This window comes from Anoplopoma fimbria, chromosome 14 (genome assembly GCF_027596085.1).
Source record: "Anoplopoma fimbria isolate UVic2021 breed Golden Eagle Sablefish chromosome 14, Afim_UVic_2022, whole genome shotgun sequence".
Lineage (NCBI taxonomy): Eukaryota > Metazoa > Chordata > Actinopteri > Perciformes > Anoplopomatidae > Anoplopoma > Anoplopoma fimbria.
In genome coordinates this window covers 9436870-9459381 of record NC_072462.1, presented here as the reverse complement: position 1 = coordinate 9459381, position 22512 = coordinate 9436870, and the positions used below count along the sequence as shown (strand labels likewise).

The window sequence follows — 22512 nt, the reverse complement described above, 5'->3', positions numbered from 1 at the left end:
AAGTAAATCGTCAAGAACATTTCAGTTTTCAAGTGTGTAAAGTAGTACTCCTGGTTTCTGTGATGGAAACACCAGGAATAGTGTGAAATCAACATTTGAGGAAGGCTGAAATGAAAACTAAGGTGTACTAATGAACATCTGATAGCTGTTACCAGTGCATTTTTAGCCCTGCTAGTGGAGTGGCTATATGGATGGCAATCTTATTATTATTATTATATTCCTTTATTGATCCCCATGGGGGAAATTCGGGTGTTGCAGCAGCTCAACTACATAGAAACAGATAATAAATACACATATTATACAATAAAATAAAAAATAAGAATAAAATTAAAAATGTACAGTATATCCACATGGGGGGGGCTGGTCAGCATGTTGACAGACTGTGGTCTCCGCTGTTGTTGTACAGTCTGATGGCAGTGGGCACAAATGAGCGTCTGAAGCGCTCCGTCCTGCTCTTTGGTAGAATCAGCCGATGGCTGAAAGAGCTGCCCAGCTGCCACAGTTCCTCATGGAGAGGGTGAGAGGGATTGTCCAGGATGGCTCCAAGTTTGGCCTTCATCCTCCTCTCACCCACTGACTCCAGACTGTCCAGCTCCAGACCCACCACAGAGCTGGCTTTCCTCACCAGCTTGTTGAGCTTGTTGGCATCTCCAGTCCTGATGCCACCACCCCAGCACACCTGGGTGGTAGCCAGTCTGCTGGCTACCACAGACTGGTAGAATGCCTTGAGCAGTTTATTGCACACATTGAACGACCTTGAACGACCTCAGCCTCCTCAGGAAAAACAGCCTGCTCTGTCCTTTCCTGTAGAGGGCATCAGTGTTGTGTGTCCAGTCCAGTTTATTGTTGATCTGCACCCCAAGGTACTTGTAGGACTCAACCCTCTCCACTTCCCCTCCCTGAATGAAAACAGGGACAGGGGGCTTCTGTTCCTCTGGTAGTCCACCACAAGCTCCTTGGTCTTGCTGATGTTGAGCTTCAGGTGGTTGTTACTGCACCATGTGATGAAGCTCTCAATCAGTCCTCTGTACTCCTCCTCGTTGTCCCTGGTGATACATCCAACAATGGAGGAGTCATCGGAAAACTTCTGGAGGTGGCAGGAACCAGAGTTGAAGCGGAAGTCCGAGGTGTAGAGAGTGAAGAGGAACGGTGCCAGTACAGTTCCTTGGGGTGCGCCGGTGTTGCTGATCACAGACTCAGAGAGACAGCCATCCACCCTGACGTACTGTGGCCGGCCTGTGTAGTCTGTGATCCAGCAAGTGGTGTCGGGGTGCAGGTTCATCTCCAGCAGCTTCTCTCTCAGTAGGGAGGGCTGGATGGTGTTGAAAGCACTGGAGAAGTCAAAGAACATGACTCTCACAGTGCTTCCCTGCTTCTCCAGGTGAGAGAGGGCCTTGTGCGTCAGGTAGATGATGGAGTCCTCCACCCCGATGTGTGGCAGATAGGCGAACTGTAGTGGGTCCAGGAAAAAATCTCTGTTTGTCGGTCAGTGCATCATTCAGTCCATCGTTTTGGTCAAGACTAACATATCTCATATCTGTTGTTTGGATTATCATGACATTTTGCACAGATGTTGATGGTCCCCAGAAAATTTATCAAAATGACTTTGGTGATTGCTTCACTTTTCCTCTAGCGCTGAATATACAATTTGGTTGTTATTGGCATGATTTAACAACCATTGGATGGTTTCTCCTCCAATGAATCACCATCTTAACGTGGTGGAGGGGTTTGTGTGCCCCAGTGATCCTGAGAGCTGTGGTGGAGGCGGCAATAGCTCCTGGTAGGTCTCCCATGGCGAAGTGGTCTCAGGGGAGGGGTCAGACTAAGAGCGATTCACAGATACCTAATGAATCGGCCGATAACGAGTTGTGGTACCTCGCCCCGAAAAGGGAAACCGGGCCCCCCTTCTGGAGCCAGACCTGGGGAGGGGAGTTCGCGAGCGTCTGGTGGCCGGGTCTTGGCACATGTCCATATGCCTGGCAGAGGTTGTTGAGTTAATCAAAAAGCTCCTCAGCGGCAGTGCGCCAGGAGTGGATGAGATTCGACCGGAGATGCTAAAGGCTCTGGACAATGTTGGGCTGTCTTGGCTGACACGTCTCTTCAGTGTCGCGTGGAAGTCGGGTACAGTGCCTGTGGAATCGCAGACCGGGTGCTGGTTCACATTTTTAAAAAGGGGGACCGGAGAGTGTGCTCCAATTATAGGGGTATCACATTGCTCAGCCTCCCCGGGAAAGTCTACCCCAGGGTGCTGGAAAGAAAGCTCCGGCCGATTGTCGAACTTCAGATTTAGGAAGAGCAATGTGGATTCCCTCCTGGAGGTGGAACAGTGGACCAATTCTTTACTCTTGCAGGTCTGTTGGAGGGTGCATGGGAGTTTGTTCATCCAGTCTACATGTGTTTTGTGGACTTGAAGAAGGCCTTCGATCGTGTCCCTCAGGGAGTCCTGTGGGGGGTACTGCGGGAATGTGGGGTACCTGGTTCGTTGCTACAAGCCATTCGGTCCTTGTATGACCAAAGTGAGAGCAGTGTCCGGAATACTCAGCACAAAGTCAAGCTTGTTCCCAGTGCGTGCTGGCCTCCGCCAGGGTTGTCCCTTGTCACCAGTCCTGTTTGTGATTTTCATGGACAGGATTTCAAGGCGCAGCCGGGGGGAGGAGAGTGTCGGGTTTGGGGACCTCAGAATCACATCCCTGCTTTTTGCAGATGATGTGGTTCTCTTGGCTCCTTCAGAACGTGACCTTCAGAACGTGACCTTCAGAACGTGACCTTCAGAACGTGACCTTCAGAACGTGACCTTCAGAACGTGACCTTCAGCACGCACTGGGGCGGTTTGCAGCCAAGTGTGAAGCGATGGGGATGAGAGTAAGTACCTTCAAGTTATGGTTCTCTGCCTGAAAACGGTGGATGCACCCTCTGGGTTGGGAGGGAGTCACTGCCCCAAGTGAGGGAGTTCAAGTATCTCGGGATCGGCAGTGCTGCGGGCGTTGTACCGGACCGTTGTGGTCGTTAAGCCAGAGCTCTCGATTTACCAGTCCATCTACGTTTCGACCCTCACCTATGGTCATGAGCTTTGGGTAGTGACCGAAAGAATGAGATCGCGGATACAAGCGGCTGAAATGAGCTTCATTCGTAGGGGGACTGGGCTCAGCCTTAGAAATAGGGTGAGGAGCTCAGACATCCGGAGGGAGCTCGGAGTAGAGCCGCTGCTCCTTCGCGTCGAAAGGGGCCAGCTTAGTTGGTTCGGGTATCTGATCAGGACACCCCCTGGACGCCTCCCTTTAGAGGTTTTTCAGGCACGTCCAACTGGTAAGAGGCCCCGGGGTAGACCCAGAACACGCTGGAGGGATTACATATCTCGTCTTAACTATTGAACTATTGGCCCCTAAAATACATCAAAGACTGCCTGACAAAGGATTTGAAAAAACCACAGGTCCAAATCAAAAAGAAAAGACATGCTACTCACTATCCACCGCAATACTATGCATGTCTGGCGTGCGTAAGAGTAGAATTACAGCGAGGAAGGTTAGCGGGTAAAGCAGTATCACAATTCATTGTCATATATATTCTATATATTCTGTAAAACATATGTAGCTTTTACAGAAATGTAATTGTGTTTGTTGGTTCAAAGTCCCTTTGATCAGAACCAGAGATGTGTGATGAGGCCAACCAAAGCCTAAAGATCAGATAGAGTTCATCCAAAGTTCCAGGCAGGCATTGGTCTTTCATTGGTCATTCATTTTAACTGCATATCACAATCATCATCTGTGGTTGAGTTACTCAGTCATAGAGTTTGCTCAGTGCTTAAGAAATCACCTAAGTATGGAACTTTGGTCATCTGATAACAGGTGTTAACTTAACACCAGTTAACAACATTCAGCATCTTAAGATATCTGCTGGTGTAAGACATCATTATAAAATTCCAGCTGTGGAACACTACATCAGTGAATCAACAAGGACCCTGGCCAAGAGACTAAATGCACACCAAAAACAGACATCAGCTGACCAACACCACTCACAGCCTCCACTGGGAAGGGCTCAAACGCCTTCAACTAGGGGTCAGTTGAAGTCCGGAGAAAGATCGAGGACACTTTACATTACAGCATGATTATTGCTAAGAGTTAAGGCCTTTGCACACCAAGTCCATATTTTTCAAGTGCTTGTTTAAATCTGTCAGCCGATAAAAGCCATTACATAAAAAAAATTGCAATAGGAGAATTAATTACGAGGGTGCAATTAATACTGCTAAAGGGGCTAATAAATTATCTACATCAGCAAGAATCGATCATTTAGCTGCCTTGAACACAATCACTACTGCCTTATCTTTGATATATGCATTGTTTTGTGGCCATCACCGCTTCCAAGCTGTTCTGCAATCACCTGCCACAATCTGTGTTTAAATTCTGCCTCTCTGCATTCTTTTCTTTGTTTGTTGTAAAGCGGTTTGTGCTTGGAGACAAATGAACGAAGGGAATCAGTTTATCAGATGTCATTTTGGATGATGATGTTTGTATTTAAAACCTGATCTGAAAACAATAATGAATAGAGAAAGTTACATTTACTAGAAATTTAGTATTACGGTAACTACAGGGTTCGATAGCTGTTATCTAAAGCATTTATAGTTTTCCCCCTTGTTACATTTAGTTACAGGGTAACTGCAGGGTATTGGGACTTTAATCTAAAGCAAAAATGGTAGATAACAGGTAGTAGGCAGCACAGGATTGCAGAGTACCAGATAAATTCATTTACCTCGTCAGAGCAGAACTAATATAGCAGAAATGTTTTTCTTGTACTTAGGAGCAATGCCCCTGTGAATGTATAATGGCATTTATCCCAGTCTGACATGACATTTACTTCAAACAAACCCTGAAGCAGAGTGTCATCACATCAGTCAGAAAGTACTCTATAATAACCCTTTTAGAGCCAGTTCACAGCGTGGCCTTCTTTGGCCCAATCCTGGCACAGTTTAGAGCCTCATTTTGCTGACCTCTCATCAACAGTGTTGTTTCTATGCCCAAGAACTGAGATGCCATTTGCCTGCAGGCGGCTGCAGTCGGAGGTCCATCTGTCCATTGGAGAGATTTCTAATTTATGTTAGTTGTTGTTGTCATCGCACACACACACGTGCACACACACGCGCACACACACGCGCACACACACACACACAAAAACACCAGCACACAGAACATAGAACTGACAGCGGAGTAGCTCTGGAACTAAGAAGCAATCCATCATCTGAGTAAAGCTCCAGTTTGACACCAAACACAGACTGTTGTTAGACTAAGGAGAGTGAAACTGTGAGCCTGAGGTGATTCTTGACAAATACATGAACATGCAATATATACATATTCATAAATGCCTGCACCAAAAAACAACTCAAGCCTTATAACTTATATTTTCTCTATATAGTGCATTTAGGTGTTTTAAGGATCGGCTTAGAACACTTAAAGGAGACATATTATGTTCATTTCCAGGTTCATACATGTATTTCGGGTTTCTACTACAAAGACGTTTCAGTCAGGGTGCTTTCTATTGCTTCTCTGTAAAGGTTGACAAGAACTTGGCACAGGAATTTTGCTTTCTTAAGTTTCCTTAAGAAATACAGCTGTTTTATCAGCTTTCTCATGAGATCATGACATACTCAAGCCTAGAGTGCTTAGTTTAGCAATCAGTTTCATGGGGGAGATTATGTTGAAGGCTGAACTGAAATTAACAAACAACATTCTAATCTAGGTGTTGTTATTGTTTTCAGGATGAGAGATGGCTGAGTGGATACCAGTGGGGAGAGCATCCTCTGTGGATCGGTTGGCTCTGTATTCAAAAACTAGTGAGGGTCCATGCTGGCTTGGATGTTGTTTTTAATGTGCCAAAAAAACAGTTTCTTAAAGCACTTCCTCAGAATGTAGATACTAAAAGTGTCCAGTCCTCTTTGGATACTTACAGTGGCTGGCCCTCTTTGGATACTTACAGTGGCCGGTCCTCTGTAGATACTTACAGTGGCCTGTCCTCTGTAGATACTGACAGTGGCCGGTCCTCTGTAGATACTGACAGTGGCCGGTCCTCTGTAGATACTTACAGTGGCCCGTCCTCTGTAGATACTTACATTGGCCGGTCCTCTGTAGATACTGACAGTGGCCCGTCCTCTGTAGATACTTACAGTGGCCCGTCCTCTGTAGATACTTACAGTGGCCCGTCCTCTGTAGATACTGACAGTGGCCGGTCCTCTGTAGATACTGACAGTGTCCGGTCCTCTGTAGATACTGACAGTGGCCCATCCTCTGTAGATACTGACAGTGGCCGGTCCTCTGTAGATACTTACATTGGCCGGTCCTCTGTGGATACTGACATTGGCACATCCCCCCGTGATACTTGATACTTACAGTGGCAGGTCCTCTGTGGATACTAAAAGTGGCCAGTCCTCTGGAGGCAGGGCAGACTTGACAGCTGACTTTTTGTTGAGGAGATCAAAGCAAGCATTAAAAGGTGTTTGGGTAATTTTGCAAGGTTGCGCCCTGCTTTATAGCCAGTGACATGCTAGATGTCCTGCCACATATCTTTAGTGTTGTTGGTGTTGAGGTCTCTCACCAGTTAGGTACGTATGGGTGATTATGTCTAAGCCTTTATTGAGGAAATTGCTGCCTGAGTGGACAGAGGACTTTATATGCATACCTGCATCTTAGTCAGCTAGCCTCCAGTGAGAAGAAATCCAGTGTTTCCTTGGACTTTGTTACCACCATGCCGGGCCATTCCAAAGCCTATCCTGTCTGCTGGCTTCCATTCAGCACCTTGGCCTGCTAGCACTGAGCCTGCTGGCTTTCGTTCTGCTCCTTCGCCTGCTAGCATCCAGCTCGCTAGCTTCCAGTCTGCCCCTTGGCCTGCAAGTATCCAGTTGACTAGTTCCCAGTCTGCCCCTCAGCCTGCCATCATCCAATTTGCTATCCCTCAGCCCAGCGACCCAGAGTGGCAGCTGCGCAGCAATGTCAAGCCCGTTCCTGACTTGGGGGTCTTGCCAACACCTGCTCCTTGTGTCCTGTTGGTGATCCGACTCACAAAATCTCCTTGTGTCCTGTGGCCGGTTCCAAGTGAGCCACTGCAGTCAAGAGTACCTGTTCTGCTCTCCAATGGTCTAACCTACAGCTGGGTCAACAGTTGCCGGGCACCCTGAAGACTCCATGGCCGAGTTTCAGTGTGGTTCCATCTTAGTGGCCATGTTTCAGTAGGGTCCCATCTTTGTGGATGTCCCCCAGTTTGGTCCCATCTCGGTGGCATTCCTTTAGAGTGGATCAGTGAAGTCAGGTCGTCACCGTCAGTCTCCTGCTCAACCTCGAGATGGCTCCTGCATTCGCCACTGCCTGCCGGGGCAGTCCTGAATTTGCTTATGCCCACCTAAGCAAATTTGTCTGTCTGTTGCCCATCAGCTCTCTGGCCCCCCCGACCGTACTCCTGAGTGTCTCTGCCCTTAGGCCCTGCCATCCGAAAGCCCTTCAGAGAGATTCTGACCGTCTGCCTTGCGCCTAGATCATCTGCCTGGGGTCTCATGCTCCGCCTCTGCCTAGCCCCCAGACCATTCACCTGGGGTCTCGTGCTCTGCGCCTTTTCAACCCCAAGGCCAATTTACACTGCTACCAGTTGCTTGACTTTCATTACCTGCATCCAAGTGAACTTTCACCTGTCAGATATATAATAGATATTTAATCCTTGAAATGTATCTGGATTTGGGTCCTTTTCCTGCTACCCGCAATCGTAACAAAGCTGATATTTTTTCTGGGGACCTTACCAAAGCGAAAAGAAAAAATTATATTCCATTTTATTCACTTGGTTTACTCTTCAAAGCTATTGAGCTTTTTTCTCTTGTACATATATAATAAGGGAGTTAATATAGCAAATGAAATAAGCCCAGTTTAAAACAGGTAGTTTAAATAGATGAAAATCAATTGACTAAAATCAGGTGCATCAACAGGAAATCAAAGTCCAACTAACAAAGGGAGTTACAAAAATGTAATTACAGAAGGGAGCTTTAAAAGTCCAACCAAAAGAGGCATCAATGCCAGGTCATGCCTTTCCTCTCACTCTTCCTCCCAACTGCCAAAGACACCCTTCCAACCGCAAATAACAAGGAATACCACAAACACACCAAATAGAACCTGCAATATCATGGTCCTTCACAGCACACATAGCTGGCTCAGAGGTAGAGCAGGCTATCCTCGGAAGATTGGTGGTTCAATCCCGTGATTGAAATTTAGTGTAAATGGGTGGATGTTGACATGAAGTGTACAATGCTTTTAGTCATCGGAAGACTAGAAATCAACAAAAAAAAGTTTAAATACTAAATTATAATACGAAAAATAGTAAATGAGGTAATAATGATAAATAAAATAAGTTAATAATACGGCCCGCGAGGCCATTTCAACTGGCCCGCAATGCAATACAATTTTTATATTTTATATCTTCATATATGCATACATGAATAAAAAAAAAAAAAAAAAGGAAAAAAAATATATCGCCCGTCATTAGTTTTCCGAGAGAGAGTCCTATGTCCGAGTCAACGTCAGGGTCAGTGAATACAGCATGTGATGTACGTACCACTGCATTGGGTCGGAGTGACTGACACATGACAAGTACCGACACAGACAAGTGATGCATCATGGCGACTGTCAAGAAAAGGAAGGTGGACGCAGAATGCCGCGTATTTCAGGAAAAATGGACAAATGACTTTTTCTTTGTTGAAGTGAAAGGCAAGCCAGTGTGCCTAGTTTGTGGCGAGGCGCTTGCGGTGATGAAAAAGGCCAATGTCGAGCGCCATTACAGCTCGAAACATGCTAAACTCGACGAGTTGAAAGGACAAATGCGTTTGGATAAAATTAACGCTCTTCGTCGGAGTTTGGGTGCTCAACAAGCAGCTTTCACACGGCCACAGACTGACAGAGAGAATATTACGCGTGCAAGTTTTGTGGTGAGTGAACTGATAGCCACGAAGCTGAAACCTCAAGCTGAAGGAGAGTTCGTGAAGGAGTGCCTCGTAGCCGCCGCGGAGCTGCTCGCGCCCGACAAAGTGAAATTATTTCAAAGCGTCAGTTTGTCCCGGAGAACCGTTTCAGAAAGGATTACTGATATGGCGCAAGATATTGAAAAAACACTCAAGAACACTGCAAGAGACTTTGAGTATTTTTCTCTGGCCTGTGACGAGACAACAGACATCACACACACAGCGCAGCTTGCCATTTTTCTGCGTGGGATTACGTCTGAGTTTGAAACAAAGGAGGAGTTGCTGTCTTTGCAAGCCATGCATGGCACTACTAAAGGTGAGGATTTGTTCAATCAAGTTATTGTGGCCATGAACAATTTTGAACTGCCATTTGAGAAGTTGAGCGGCATCGCCACTGACGGAGCTCCCGCAATGGTTGGCGCGCAAAAAGGATTGACTGCTTTAGTCAAAAAAGAAATGAGCCGACTGAGTCTGGATCCAAGTGATTTAGTTGTATGCCACTGTATCATACATCAAGAGAGTTTGTGTGCACATTCCCTGAAGCTTAACAATGTGATGAAAACAGTTGTGTCCACCATAAACTTCATTAAAAGCAGAGGGCTGAACAACCGCCAGTTCAAGGAGTTACTCAGCGAGCTTGAGTCAGAGTATGGTGATCTGGTTTATCATTGTGAAGTGCGATGGCTGAGTCGTGCAAATATGCTCGCACGGTTTTATACACTGCGGGAAGAAGTCAGACGCTTCATGGAGATGAAGGGTAAACCTGTCATGGAGCTCAGTGATGGCAAGTTCCTCCGTGATCTGGCCTTCATGGTGGACATCAGCAAGCACCTGTCAGAGCTAAACATCAAGCTGCAAGGTCCCAACCAGCTCATCAGCTCTCTGCTTTCAAATGTGAAATCATTTGAAGTGAAGTTAAGGCTTTGGCAAGGACAGCTGGAAAGGGGAAACACTGTGCACTTTCCCACCCTACAAGAACAAAAGCCTGATGTTACGACTGAATATGCTGGTGAGTGTGCAAAACTCATCCAGGCATTTGATGAGAGGTTTCATGATGTGAAAAATATACAAAAGGAACTCGACGTGTTTGCGACACCATTTAATGTGCAACCGTCTGATGTGCCAGACAACCTCCAAATGGAAATAATTGATCTGCAAAACAACAACGAGCTCAAAGCCAAGTACCACAACCTTTCTCTGCTGGACTTTTACAAACTGTATGTTCGTGCTGAGGATTTTCCCATCCTGAGGAGACATGCCCTGAAGTTTGCATCTCTGTTTGGGACAACGTATCGCTGTGAACAGTTCTTTTCAAAACTGACTCTTGCAAAGACTCGCTTCCGCTCAAGACTGACTGACTCAAACTTGGAAAACCAGCTTCGAGTAGCATCATCATCACTGCCAGCTGACATCAGACGCCTTGCTAGAGAAAAACAGTTCCAGCCATCACATTAGGTGAGTCTAGAAATGCAGCAAACATGAGGCTTAGTAACACAGCAGTTATAGACTTTTTTTGTCTTTTTTTTCATCTTTAGTTATGTGTTCATAATGGTATGGCCCTCTGAGGACTTTGGAAAAATTGAAATGGCCCTTGATGTGAAAAAGGTGGAAAGTAAAAAGGAAGTTAAGAGCAGATTGGAAAGCTTTTGGATGTTGGATGGAAGAAGCACAATTAAGGGATAGAAAAAGTTGAAAGGCAGGAACAGACAACTCCTTATCTGTGGCTCAGTGTTACAAAATGCCAGCCGACTCTAACCCCGGCTCAGATTCAATGGGAAGATTTCAACAACCAACTCCTTACAACGACGATCACACTCAAACCAAACCCTAACCTATGGTCACCAATCTTTGTGACAAAATGGCGTCCACAAGAATGGACAAGTACAAACTATCTCTCTGTAAGCATAAAGACGGTGAGCCAGTGGCAAAGAAAAAGCGCACCTGCATAACTTGGTCTTCCTGCACCAGACCGCCGGCAGAAAAACTGGAGATATCTGGAGATATCAAGAATTGCACATGCTGTCCACGCCGAAATGTTCCCCAAAGACAACCAAAGAAAGAGAAAATCGACTCTAAGCCCCAGATGGCACAGCTGCTTTGTCTGTGGAAAACATGGACATGGAGCAAAATGTATTATCTGGTCAAGAAGCAGAAGACTGATTAAAGCCAGGAGGAGTCAGAGAGTCAGAGAGGGAGATAACATAGAAGGTCAGGATGAAGAATCCCCACATCAAGGTGGTAAATGACAACTTCCAGCTCAGCATCAGGCCCCCTACACAATCTACAGCCTGGAGAATGGGTTTTGGTAAAGGATATCCACCAGAAAAACTGGAGATCTAATGGAACGGGCCATATCAGATTCTTCTGACTAAAGAGACGGCAGTAAAGGTGGCAGAGAGACCTACATGGATCCACGGCAACCACTGCCAGCGGTTCCAGAGCCACACAACAACTTCCACCCATCAGTGCACCACTATGCAGTGAGGGTGAGAAAGCACCTCCTGCCAACAAGTAGTGTGTCAAACTACCAACAAGAGCTTCTGAGACAGTGATGTATCCAATCAACTAACCCAATCAACTAACTTAACTGTTTCTGCTTTCTGTCTCTGACAGTAGAGAGATATACTGACAATTCATAAACTCTTTTCAGGGAGAAAAAGGGGACAGCAGGCCTGACACTAAACTACCATGCACTACACAATTCAAAATATCCACGCTAAACTACCATGCAGTGTCTGGATTTATTATACACACCACTACAGAGTGCCAGAGAGTTAGTTGCCAGTCTCAATGTTACATTATCCATCCATCCATCTTCCGTAACCGCTTATCCAGTTAAGGGTCGCGGGGGTGCTGGAGCCGATCCCAGCTGTCAATGGGCGAAGGCAGGGTACACCCTGGACAGGTCGCCAGCCTATCACAGGGCAGACATATATAGACAGACAACCACTCACACTCACATCCACACCTACGGGCAATTTCAGAGTCATCAATTAACCTAACCTGCATGTCTTTGGACTGTGGGAGGAAGCCGGAGAACCCGGAGAGAACCCACGCTGACACGGGGAGAACATGCAAACTCCACACAGAAGGTTGTCTGGCCCGGGAATTGAACCCTGGCCCCTCTTGCTGTGAGGCGACAGTGCTAACCACTACACCACCGTGCAGCCCTATGTTACATTATATTGCTCATATTTAAAACATTAGTAAAATATGACAATAAAATACAAGCCTACTTTGCAAGAAATACACAAACTCCCGTAGCACAGTAATGCAGAGGGAGGGAGGGAGAATTAGCTATAAACGGAAGAGACATTATAAATATCACAAGGCTAAAAACGTATTAAAATACACAGATTGTATGTTTCAGTTGTGAACTGAATGATACAAATACAATATGGTACAATAGCTTTTGCTGGTGTTGTTTAACACAGGTTAAAATGCTAAAAACATGTCAAGCTTCCATGGCACACAGACAAGCTGTCATATAAGCATAACACACACAAAAGACTTGCACTGGCCGAGGACATTCAATGCTATATACCACATTACCGTCAGTTTTGGACGAACGTAAGTCTTGCATCTGGCGACCGCCCGAGTAGGATCGAAGCCACAAAATCCACCTTATGCTGCGCTCATTACTGACGGTGCGACAATAGGTTTACATACCTGCGCTCTTCAAGCTTTTTCTTTTAGTGCTATCACTGCCATGTTGTTACTCCCTGATGCTCTTATTGTTATACCAAGATAGGTATAACTCATACTATGTTCTAAGGTTATTTGTGGTAAACTGGTATTTGTTCTCCTGCCATCTGGGGTGATTTTGAAAAACCATGTCATTACTATACTTTATATTTACTGTCAGGGCCCATTTCTGACAGAACTTTTCTACTATGTCCAGCTGTTGTTGTAGTCCTTGTCCAGTGGGAGACAGAAGAAGCAGATCACAGCATACAACAGGCACCTCTCTATCGAGGAGGGAGAGGCCAGGAACTGAACAGCACATTAATTTATATAAATATGAAATAAAGTCAACTTGACCAACACCTCAGGGCTATACTCTGGTGGATGGAGCTGTGAAGTGTGGGAAGGGCAGAGATGGACAAGGTGGTGGGGTTCACTATCTGTCATCATCTTCACTGTCGGAGGGGAAATAGATTCTCTTGGTGTCCACCTCGGCTTTCAAAGGGGGAATGCCTCTTCAAAGGACTCCAGGTTGGCTTCCTTCCCTTGGACCAGGACCTTTCCTTTGGTGTAGTATGTGATAGTACGTAGAGGGTCATCCTGGTCTTGGTGTTTATGAAATTTAAATCTGCCTCCTGAGCCGGTGCCCTCACTGGATACATTTATGCATAATTACTGCACAGAGTATCTTTTCAGATATAGATGGAAAACATGAAGAATATGAGGTTGTCCCTCTACCTTACTTCTTTTTGTTTAGCTCAGCCTGTAAAGAGGACCTTTTAGTCTTCCCCAACTTTTTAATTTAGTATGGTATCAATCTATATCTCTGCTCTCTGCTCCAAGAGCTGTGATGTTCATATCTGCCACTCATTTGTTTCGAGGTAGGTTAGGCTAACTGTTATTTAAAGTCATTCACAAATAGTGAATCCCTGTTGCCTTCTTCAGGGTAGTTCCTTCCCCGGGGCAGCAGCTAGTAGCCAACAGTTTGCTGGACAGAAAAAATCATCCAAAAGTCACTTCTTTCTCTCTTTCTGTTGATCCATGTTGTAAGTTCTCCTTTACAGTTCTTCTTGAGGAATATTTGCAGGTCTTCATAAAAAATGTCCTACATTTAGGTCAGATTTGAGTTTTAATGGAGAGAAACCTGGTTGTTCTGTATGTGTTGCTTATGTTTATTTCAATTCTTTGTATTAATTTGTTTTAATTTTATACAGTCTATGGATTTGACACAGAAAAGACCCAGCTGGGGCACACAGTTAGACTTCATGTCTCACATGTGACTTTGACATCGGAGCTTCAGGAGACATAACTTTTACTGACGTTTACTGCAAACTGGCAGGCATCCAGGAATTCACAGCAACATTGTTACCTATCTAACTTCCGTTGCAGTGGCTGTCTATACTAAAATCAGGGTACCTTTAGATAGATTATAGGCCTGATAAGTAATTTTTGTGGTGAACAATGGATAAAATTGATTTAAGATCAACAACTGGTTCTTACTTGGACCCTCAGAAGGTTCTAGAGGCAACCACATGTGGAGGTTCTACATGACACTCATTTCATTCAGTAAGGGTTACAGTTTTTACCGCCAGACAGCACTACAGTTCTTCAATGAAGACAAGCAAAGGAACCGAAACATGTTTTAACATACAGGTAACAGACATGGCAGAAGGGTTGCAGTATTGCTAGCTCTAGAGGAAAGAAGATTGACAAGAATTCAGTAGAAAGCACACAAACTATGTGTAACTACTTAATGGTACAGTGATATGATGCTGCCACCTACTGGAGGAAGCTCATCCGTGCGTGATGGGCACAGAGTTTTATGTACGAGGCTGTACCAGTGGTGTTGGAAAGTTTGGATATGCAGATTAACATCAATCTGCCTTCTGCCACAGGTGTCTAACATGTCCTTGAGCATAACACTGAACCCCAAATTGAGCCATGCAGGGACCTTGCATGGCAGCTCAACCACAATCAGTGTCTGTGTAAGGGTGAATGAGTCAATTGTAATGTGCCGTTTCTTGCTTATTTAAAATAATTGGCAGGTAATTTATCAAGCTTTGAATGGTGAGCGCAGATTTTAAACTGAAATCAGGATTTTGCACTTCATTGTTTCCAGACTGAGCAGTCAAAGCCCAGGTTTCTGTTACACCTCATGTTTCTGTGAAACAATTTTACAGGAACATCAGCTCACATAAAGCGTACATTTTCTGTGTGTGAGTGTATCCCTCAGCAAAACCATGATTAAACAACATCTTTGTCAAGTTGCGGAATAACTTTTATTTTGGGTATGTTACATTCTGTCATTTCTGTAGTATGTGTGTAAAATGGTTTAATTAAAAGTTTCTCACTTTCTTTATATAAATAAAAACCTCAAATACTGCACAGACTTTAAAGAGACAGATATATTTTTAAACAAAACAATGAAAGTCATGTGTGAAAATGTAAAAAAAAAAAAAAAAAAAAAAAAAAAAAAAAAAAGCCAGAATCTGTCATAAACTAATCAAAATGAAAACTATCTTGTGCCTTGTCTAATCAAGGTAGCCAAGCGAACACACAAAGCCATGTGTACAGAGTTCAACAGTAGTCTCTTCATTATCACCTGGACAGAAAGCACAAAGTTGGAACATTATAACTTGGCTTGCAGAGGGCTATGCATAGATTGAATATTACAGTCCTGTTCCTGGTCAAACCAAACAGCCTGCATTCTCTGCCATACACACATAGCAGGAATCATCATAGATGTCCAGGTAATACCCACCAAACCTCAACCAAAAAAGGAGTGTGTAGCTGTCCTCAGTATTCGGCTGATTGGGAAATAAAGTTCAGGTCAAGTACTGTCCATAAGTGTCTTCAACCACTAAAACACTCGATCAAACTCAGTCTGACTGGTAGTGGCTGCGTTCCTGTTCTGATTGGGCGGCTGCTGTGGCATGTGGCCTCTCCGTCTGGGTGGGGCCAGATATTCAAACATGGAGGTGTTGTGGGTGGAGAGCATATTCTTCAGGTCTGACGGCATGGGGTCCGACCAGAAGAAGTCGTGGTTGAGCGCGTCGTCGCTGTCTATGCGCTGTGCCGGGTCCAGGACCAGGAGCTTATCTATCAGATCCAGGGCGTACGGGTCTTTGACGTAAGCTTTGAGACGATCCTTTACTTTCCTCTTTTGGCCTTTAGGCAGCTCCATTTTCTGGTAAAGCTCGTACTTCTTATCCACGCCAGGCCACACCTGATAAAGAGCCAAATAAGTTCATGATCCGGTTGACAGGTAAAGACACTTCAGTCTAAACTAATGTTCCTGTTGTGATGTCATCTTACCTCAGCCGTGATGGAACCACAGAGCTGGCTGATGAGAGTGAGTTGATGCTGCTCAGTGTTGCCTTGCATTATTGGGCTTCTGGTCCACATTTCTGCCATGATGCAGCCTGCTCCCCACAAGTCAATGGGGGGACCGTAGTCGCGCTCACCTATCGAAAAATAAATAAATAAATAAAATAAAATAAAAATAAATGAATGGTAGTAAAAAAGCGCTTTATGTATTTATCATTTGTGTTGCACTTGGTAAACTCGGCATCAATGAGGTTCATAATTCATTACTGGATGCCTTTCTGACATTGATGGCGATACAGTACATATGGGAGAAGAACTAATTAATAACACAGTAGGCACTATGAGTAGCTGCAGCCGTGTGTGATGGCTGTACACACGCTGCTCGGCTGCTGTTGCAGGACCCAACCAACACAAATCATGCCGTTGTTTGCGGGTTTATGGTTGTATCTTACCCAGAAGCAGCTCTGGAGGTCTGTACCAGAGTGTGACCACACGGTTGGTGTAGCGGTTCCCCTGGCTGTTTTTAGCCAGGCTGAAGGCTCGGGCCAAACCAAAGTCTGCCAGCTTTAGGACACCATCTCTGGTGATGAGCACGTTGGCTGCCTTCATATCTCTATGAAGGATCTGATCCAAGAGATGGCAATAATATGATGAACACCAGAAGACATCAAAACATTGAGAGTAATAAATGACAAATGAGTTGCAACAGGACACAAAATACCGATCCACCCGCTTTAAAGAAATGGGGCCTGCATTTCACCTCTACAATCCGATCCATACAATCTAAATTTACAGCCAGGCGTAATTTAATTAAAAAAAAAAAGGCAACTAATAACTAACAGCAGGGGAAAAATACGTAAGAGTATTGGAACACAAACCCCAACTATCTTTGGTTACATAAACTATGAATATCTTAATTAGGTAATTTGGGATTAACTGATGTGGCATTGCCATTTTATAAGTAATCTCAAAGTCACAAATATGCAATTGGGAGATGGCCATTAATGCTTTCAAGTCGCTGGTCTGATAAAGATACACTGGGAACAACAAATCCTTGTTGAAATCGACAGGAGGAGAGCTAGTAACATTAGTAATGTTGACAGCAACAGCTGTTATTACAAAGTAAGGAGCAGAGCCAAACTGGTACCAAGGTTCCATCAAGTTACATAGTGGTGCATTCAGGCTCCATTCAAAAAAATGAGTAGTGGAAGAAAGTAAATTGTAATGTTATCATGATGTGTTCAAATGTATTAGTTTTTCTTCAGCGCATCTTCAGCCAAAAGAGGGCAACTTCAGCCCAGCCTTGTGCTGCAGACGTATTATTTTTTTTCATGGTATTTAAAAACCTCCCCGGTTAGAAGTTTGAACTTTAAAGAAAAGTGTTTCTATTTATTTAGGATATTAAGTAGATGATATGGTATCAGTGTAAATTGAACTACAGGATATTGTTTAGTGTGAGCCTTCCTCATCACCAGAGACCTGCCAAGGTGTTTAACATAGATTCTGTTTCAGATCCCAAATCTGTCGAAAGAACCAGTGGTTGTTAATCTTTATCAATGCCTCACCTTGTTCCTGTGGATGTAGTACAATCCATTGAGCAGCATCTGCATGACCTTCTTGATCTCTGCAAGGGTGAACTTTACATTGGCATTGCTCAACAGCCCGGCCAGGTCATGCTCACAGAAGTCAAACACCAGGTAGATGCTGCCTTTGTATCTGTTAAACTGAGTAGCTTCAAGAACAATGACACGGAGAAAAGAATGTAAACAACCAACAAACAAATTTTACACAACATAGTCTTCCTGCTCCTGTCAATGGAGAAAGACATTTCGGTATGTCAAACGAGCAACCTAAAAATAAAAGCACACAAACCTAATTGAGGACAGAAATGGATTGTTTGTTGATAGACTAGAGACTTTTGACACCAACCTTTGGTTCTGCATATCTCAATCAGATTGACAACATTCTCATGTTTGAGCAGCTGCAGGATCTTGATCTCTCTGAGAGCTGTGATTGGGAACTGAAACAAAGCAGCCAGAGGAAACACCTATAATTAATGTGTAAAAACACTGATGCACTCAAGCCACGGTACAATGACGAGCAGTTGTAATCAAAGTGGCACCTCATCAGTGGTGTAACAAGTTTTTTTTTTTGATTGCAATATCAAACTGCCTTGTTCTGCAATACAGAAACTTTAGTTTAAAGATAATCTCGGATAGTACTTTTTCAGCAATAGCTTTACCAGAGAGTGACTGATCCAGGCAGATGCCAAGCTACGTGACACAAGTATGCAAAATGATTTAATTGCCATTGCATGTGACCCTATTCCGGTGTACCTTCTGAGGCCTATCATTAGCACCAAACAGATTTTTTTCAGTTTTGCCCAAGTTCATTGACAGCTTTTTGTCTATGATCTTCCATTTCCTAACTCTTTGCTAAGAATGACCTCTATCTGGTGGACATCTTTCCCATCCACTAGCAGGGCCGGGGCCATTCGTAAACATGATCAACATCATCGATTACAAATTATTTGTATTTGCATAATGTGCGTCAGCATGTCGTAAGAACTGGCTGTGACCAGTCAAAGCACTTTTCCCCCGGAGAACAAGCTGCAGCTAAAAAACTGGCCCACGATCCTCCAAAGTGTGACATACAGTACGAAGAAGTTAAAGTCATAATCCAGACTGAAAGTATCACAGTATAGACAGACACATGCAGGAAGGACAGCTGGTGATAATTCACTGACAGTGTGAATTAACACATTTATAATTCTACTGCTTCATCCGGAGCACCAGACTTACTATAACTACAGTGGGGCAAAAAAGTATTTAGTCAGCCACCAATTGTGCAAGTTCTCCCACTTAAAAGATGAGAGAGGCCTGTACTTTTCATCATAGGTATACCTAAACTATGAGAGACAAAATGAGAAAAAAAATTCCTGAAAATCACATTGTCTGATTTTTAAAGAATATATTTGCAAATTATGGTGGAAAATAAGTATTTGGTCAATAACAAAAGTTCATCTCAATACTTTGTTATATACCCTTTGTTGGCAATGACAGAGGTCAAACGTTTTCTGTAAGTCTTCACAAGCTTTTCACACACTGTTGCTGGTATTTTGGCCCATTCCTCCATGCAGATCTCCTCTAGAGCAGTGATCTTTTGGGGCTGTCGCTGGGCAACACGGACTTTCAACTCCCTCCACAGATTTTCTATGGGGTTGAGATCTGGAGACTGGCTAGGCCACTCCAGGACCTTGAAATGCTTCTTACGAAGCCACTCCTTCGTTGCCCGGGCGGTGTGTTTGGGATCATTGTCATGCTGAAAGACCCAGCCACGTTTCATCTTCAATGCCCTTGCTGATGGAAGGAGGTTTTCACTCAAAATCTCACGATACATGGCCCCATTCATTCTTTCCTTTACACGGATCAGTCGTCCTGGTCCCCTTGCAGAAAAACAGCCCCAAAGCATGATGTTTCCACCCCCATGCTTCACAGTAGGTATGGTGTTCTTTGGATGCAACTCGGCATTCTTTCTCCTCCAAACACGACGAGTTGGGTTTTTACCAAAAAGTTCTATTTTGGTTTCATCTGACCATATGACATTCTCCCAATCCTCTTCTGGATCATCCAAATGCTCTCTAGCAAACTTCAGACGGGCCTGGACATGTACTGGCTTAAGCAGGGGGACACGTCTGGCACTGCAGGATTTGAGTCCCTGGCGGCGTAGTGTGTTACTGATGGTAGCCTTTGTTACTTTGGTCCCAGCTCTCTGCAGGTCATTCACTAGGTCCCCCCGTGTGGTTCTGGGATTTTTGTTCACCGTTCTTGTGATCATTTTGGCCCCACGGGGTGAGATCTTGCGTGGAGCCCCAGATCGAGGGAGATTATCAGTGGTCTTGTATGTCTTCCATTTTCTAATAATTGCTCCCACAGTTGATTTCTTCACACCAAGCTGCTTACCTATTGCAGATTCAGTCTTCCCAGCCTGGTGCAGGTCTACAATTTTGTTTCTGGTGTCCTTTGACAGCTCTTTGGTCTTGGCCATAGTGGAGTTTGGAGTGTGACTGTTTGAGGTTGTGGACAGGTGTCTTTTATACTGATAACAAGTTCAAACAGGTGCCATTAATACAGGTAACGAGTGGAGGACAGAGGAGCCTCTTAAAGGAGAGCCAGAAATCTTGCTTGTTTGTAGGTGACCAAATACTTATTTTACCGAGGAATTTACCAATTAATTCATTAAAAATCCTACAATGTGATTTCTTGGATTCTTTCCCCCCATTCTGTCTCTCATAGTTGAAGTGTACCTATGATGAAAAGTACAGGCCTCTCTCATCTTTTTAAGTGGGAGAACTTGCACAATTGGTGGCTGACTAAATACTTTTTTGCCCCACTGTACATGTGTGTATCCCGGTAAATTAATGTGTTGCAGATGTATTCTTATGACAATATTTTAGCCTTATTCTATCAGATGTAACCCCGGCAGTGTGAAACAGACTTGAGAACGAATACAAAAAAATCTTTACATATTCTTTTACCATATATTCACCTATGTGTATATAGGATATGCAACATACAGCTTCTTGAGTCGTGTGTTGCAGTGTCACATGTCAAGAGTCTTGTCTTACAGTCACATACTGGATACAGATTTACTTTAATGTACATTGTGGGCGATCATAAGCTTTGGAAGGAAACCTTCTTACTGCATTGCTTTTCACACTGCCGGGGTTACAGCTGAAGGAATAAGGCTTAAATATTGTCACACACGCCATAAACATACATCTAGCGACACATTAATTTAACAGAATACACACATGTAGTTATAGTCACATGCTGTGCTCAAGATGAAGTAGTGAAATTATAAATATGTTAATCCACACAGTCAGGGATATTTTGCCAGCTGTCATTTCTGTATTTGTTAGTTTGAACTCTGTTACTTTCAGCCTGAATAATGTGTTTAACTCCTTTGTATTAGTCAAATATTATAGTCTTTTCTTTGTTTGTAAAATGTGAAGAAAAGCTACACCGGGTATGTTGAACTCACTACGTAGTACAGAGCCCTGCTCTCTGAAACAGACCCTGCTGGTTTATTTACAACCCGTCTGTCTTAATTGCTAATGTTTCGTGCCCCATCTGACTTTGGTTAGTGACTTCACAATAATATTAATAACAAAAATAACTTGTAACTAAGATTACCCTTTTTGTCATATGGGGGGGGGGTAAAAATATTTTTACTGAGTGGTATCTCACCCCTTCTTTCTCATTTTCCATCAAAACTTTCTTCAGTGCGACTTTCTTCCCAGTCTGTCTGTGCTTTGCTTTGAACACCTCTCTGTAAAGTGAATATCACAACATAAGAGATAACAAATGAATTACTTTTACTTTGCTTACAAACTAGATTTTTGAAAACTCACAAAGAAGGAAAACCATGTTGTAACTATAAACCACATTAGGAAATGTTTCTACCATATACTGTTTACTGTCATTTCCACTTGGATCTTTATTACATGAGTAGATACTTACATTTTCAATTACAATTGTAGTAAAGTGTTTATTTTAAGGTGAATTTGGAAGGCATAAAAAGCGTGTATAAACTACAAAGTCCCTCTATCAACTACTGCACAATCCACCAGGCAGCACAAATGTCAGCAGGTTACTAGCTTCTTTGAATTTGTAAGCTACATTCTCAAAAGTCTCCTGAACATAGAAGATATGTCCGTCCTAAAAACGATTTTTGAACCCAATCTTCCATGTTTAGCCCCAACTACCTTAACGTCCCGTGTCCTCTCACAAGTTAGCTAAGCACAGCTAACGTTAGCCACACAAACACACACAACGCAATCATAGATACACAAATACAAAAATAATTTTTTTTGTGAGACTCACCCAAAGGTTCCCTGTCCTATTTTTGCCATTTTTTCATATTTGGAGAACTCGTCACAGAAAGGAAATTCAACTCCATCGTAGTATTTCGACATAATGGCGGCCTCCCGGTCGGGCCTGAGGAGACAATTCATTTAATTGTGGGCCATTAATGGTAGAAAACGAGCTATATAGAATACTACCCATGGTAGTTACATTAATCAAAAATACAGATTTTTCAAAAGTTTACATGTAAATCGCTTTATTCTTACTTTTCAGCCCCGCCGGCGTTGCTTGTTTTGTCTCGCTGCATCCCTCTTTCCGATCCGCAACCCTGCTACGTATGCTGCGTTTGAGTGACACTCGGACTCCCAGACTTCAGCAGAGTCGTGAATTGTTTCATTAATTTATGAATAATACAAAAAAGTCCAGATATAAAAATCCAGACACCCCACACACATAATGTAATTCAATAAGACACAAAAGTAATACAATATTATTTCTAGTCCAATCAATGTTGTTAACTTATAATCAGTGATGGCAACAACATAAGACAACTATAGGGAAGATAACTAAAAGTGACACCTGGCGGCCCGGAGGAGTAATACCGCCTGCAAAATATGCATATTAAAATCTCGTGGCACTACTTATTTTGAT

At 43.7% G+C, this 22512-nt stretch overlaps 1 protein-coding gene across 1 annotated transcript; it reads right to left on the bottom strand.

The window, feature by feature from the left end:
- Positions 1–15126: 15126 nt before the first annotated feature.
- cdk9 (cyclin-dependent kinase 9 (CDC2-related kinase)) lies at positions 15127–22322 on the bottom strand. Its single transcript, XM_054612447.1, has 8 exons — positions 22128–22322; positions 21880–21993; positions 21244–21325; positions 17924–18014; positions 17560–17726; positions 16447–16618; positions 15983–16131; positions 15127–15893 (listed from the first exon to the last, which is right to left on the bottom strand). The coding sequence occupies exons 1-8, from the start codon at positions 22166–22168 to the stop codon at positions 15528–15530; spliced, it is 1182 nt and encodes a 393-aa protein (XP_054468422.1). The 5' UTR covers positions 22169–22322; the 3' UTR covers positions 15127–15527.
- Positions 22323–22512: the final 190 nt, after the last annotated feature.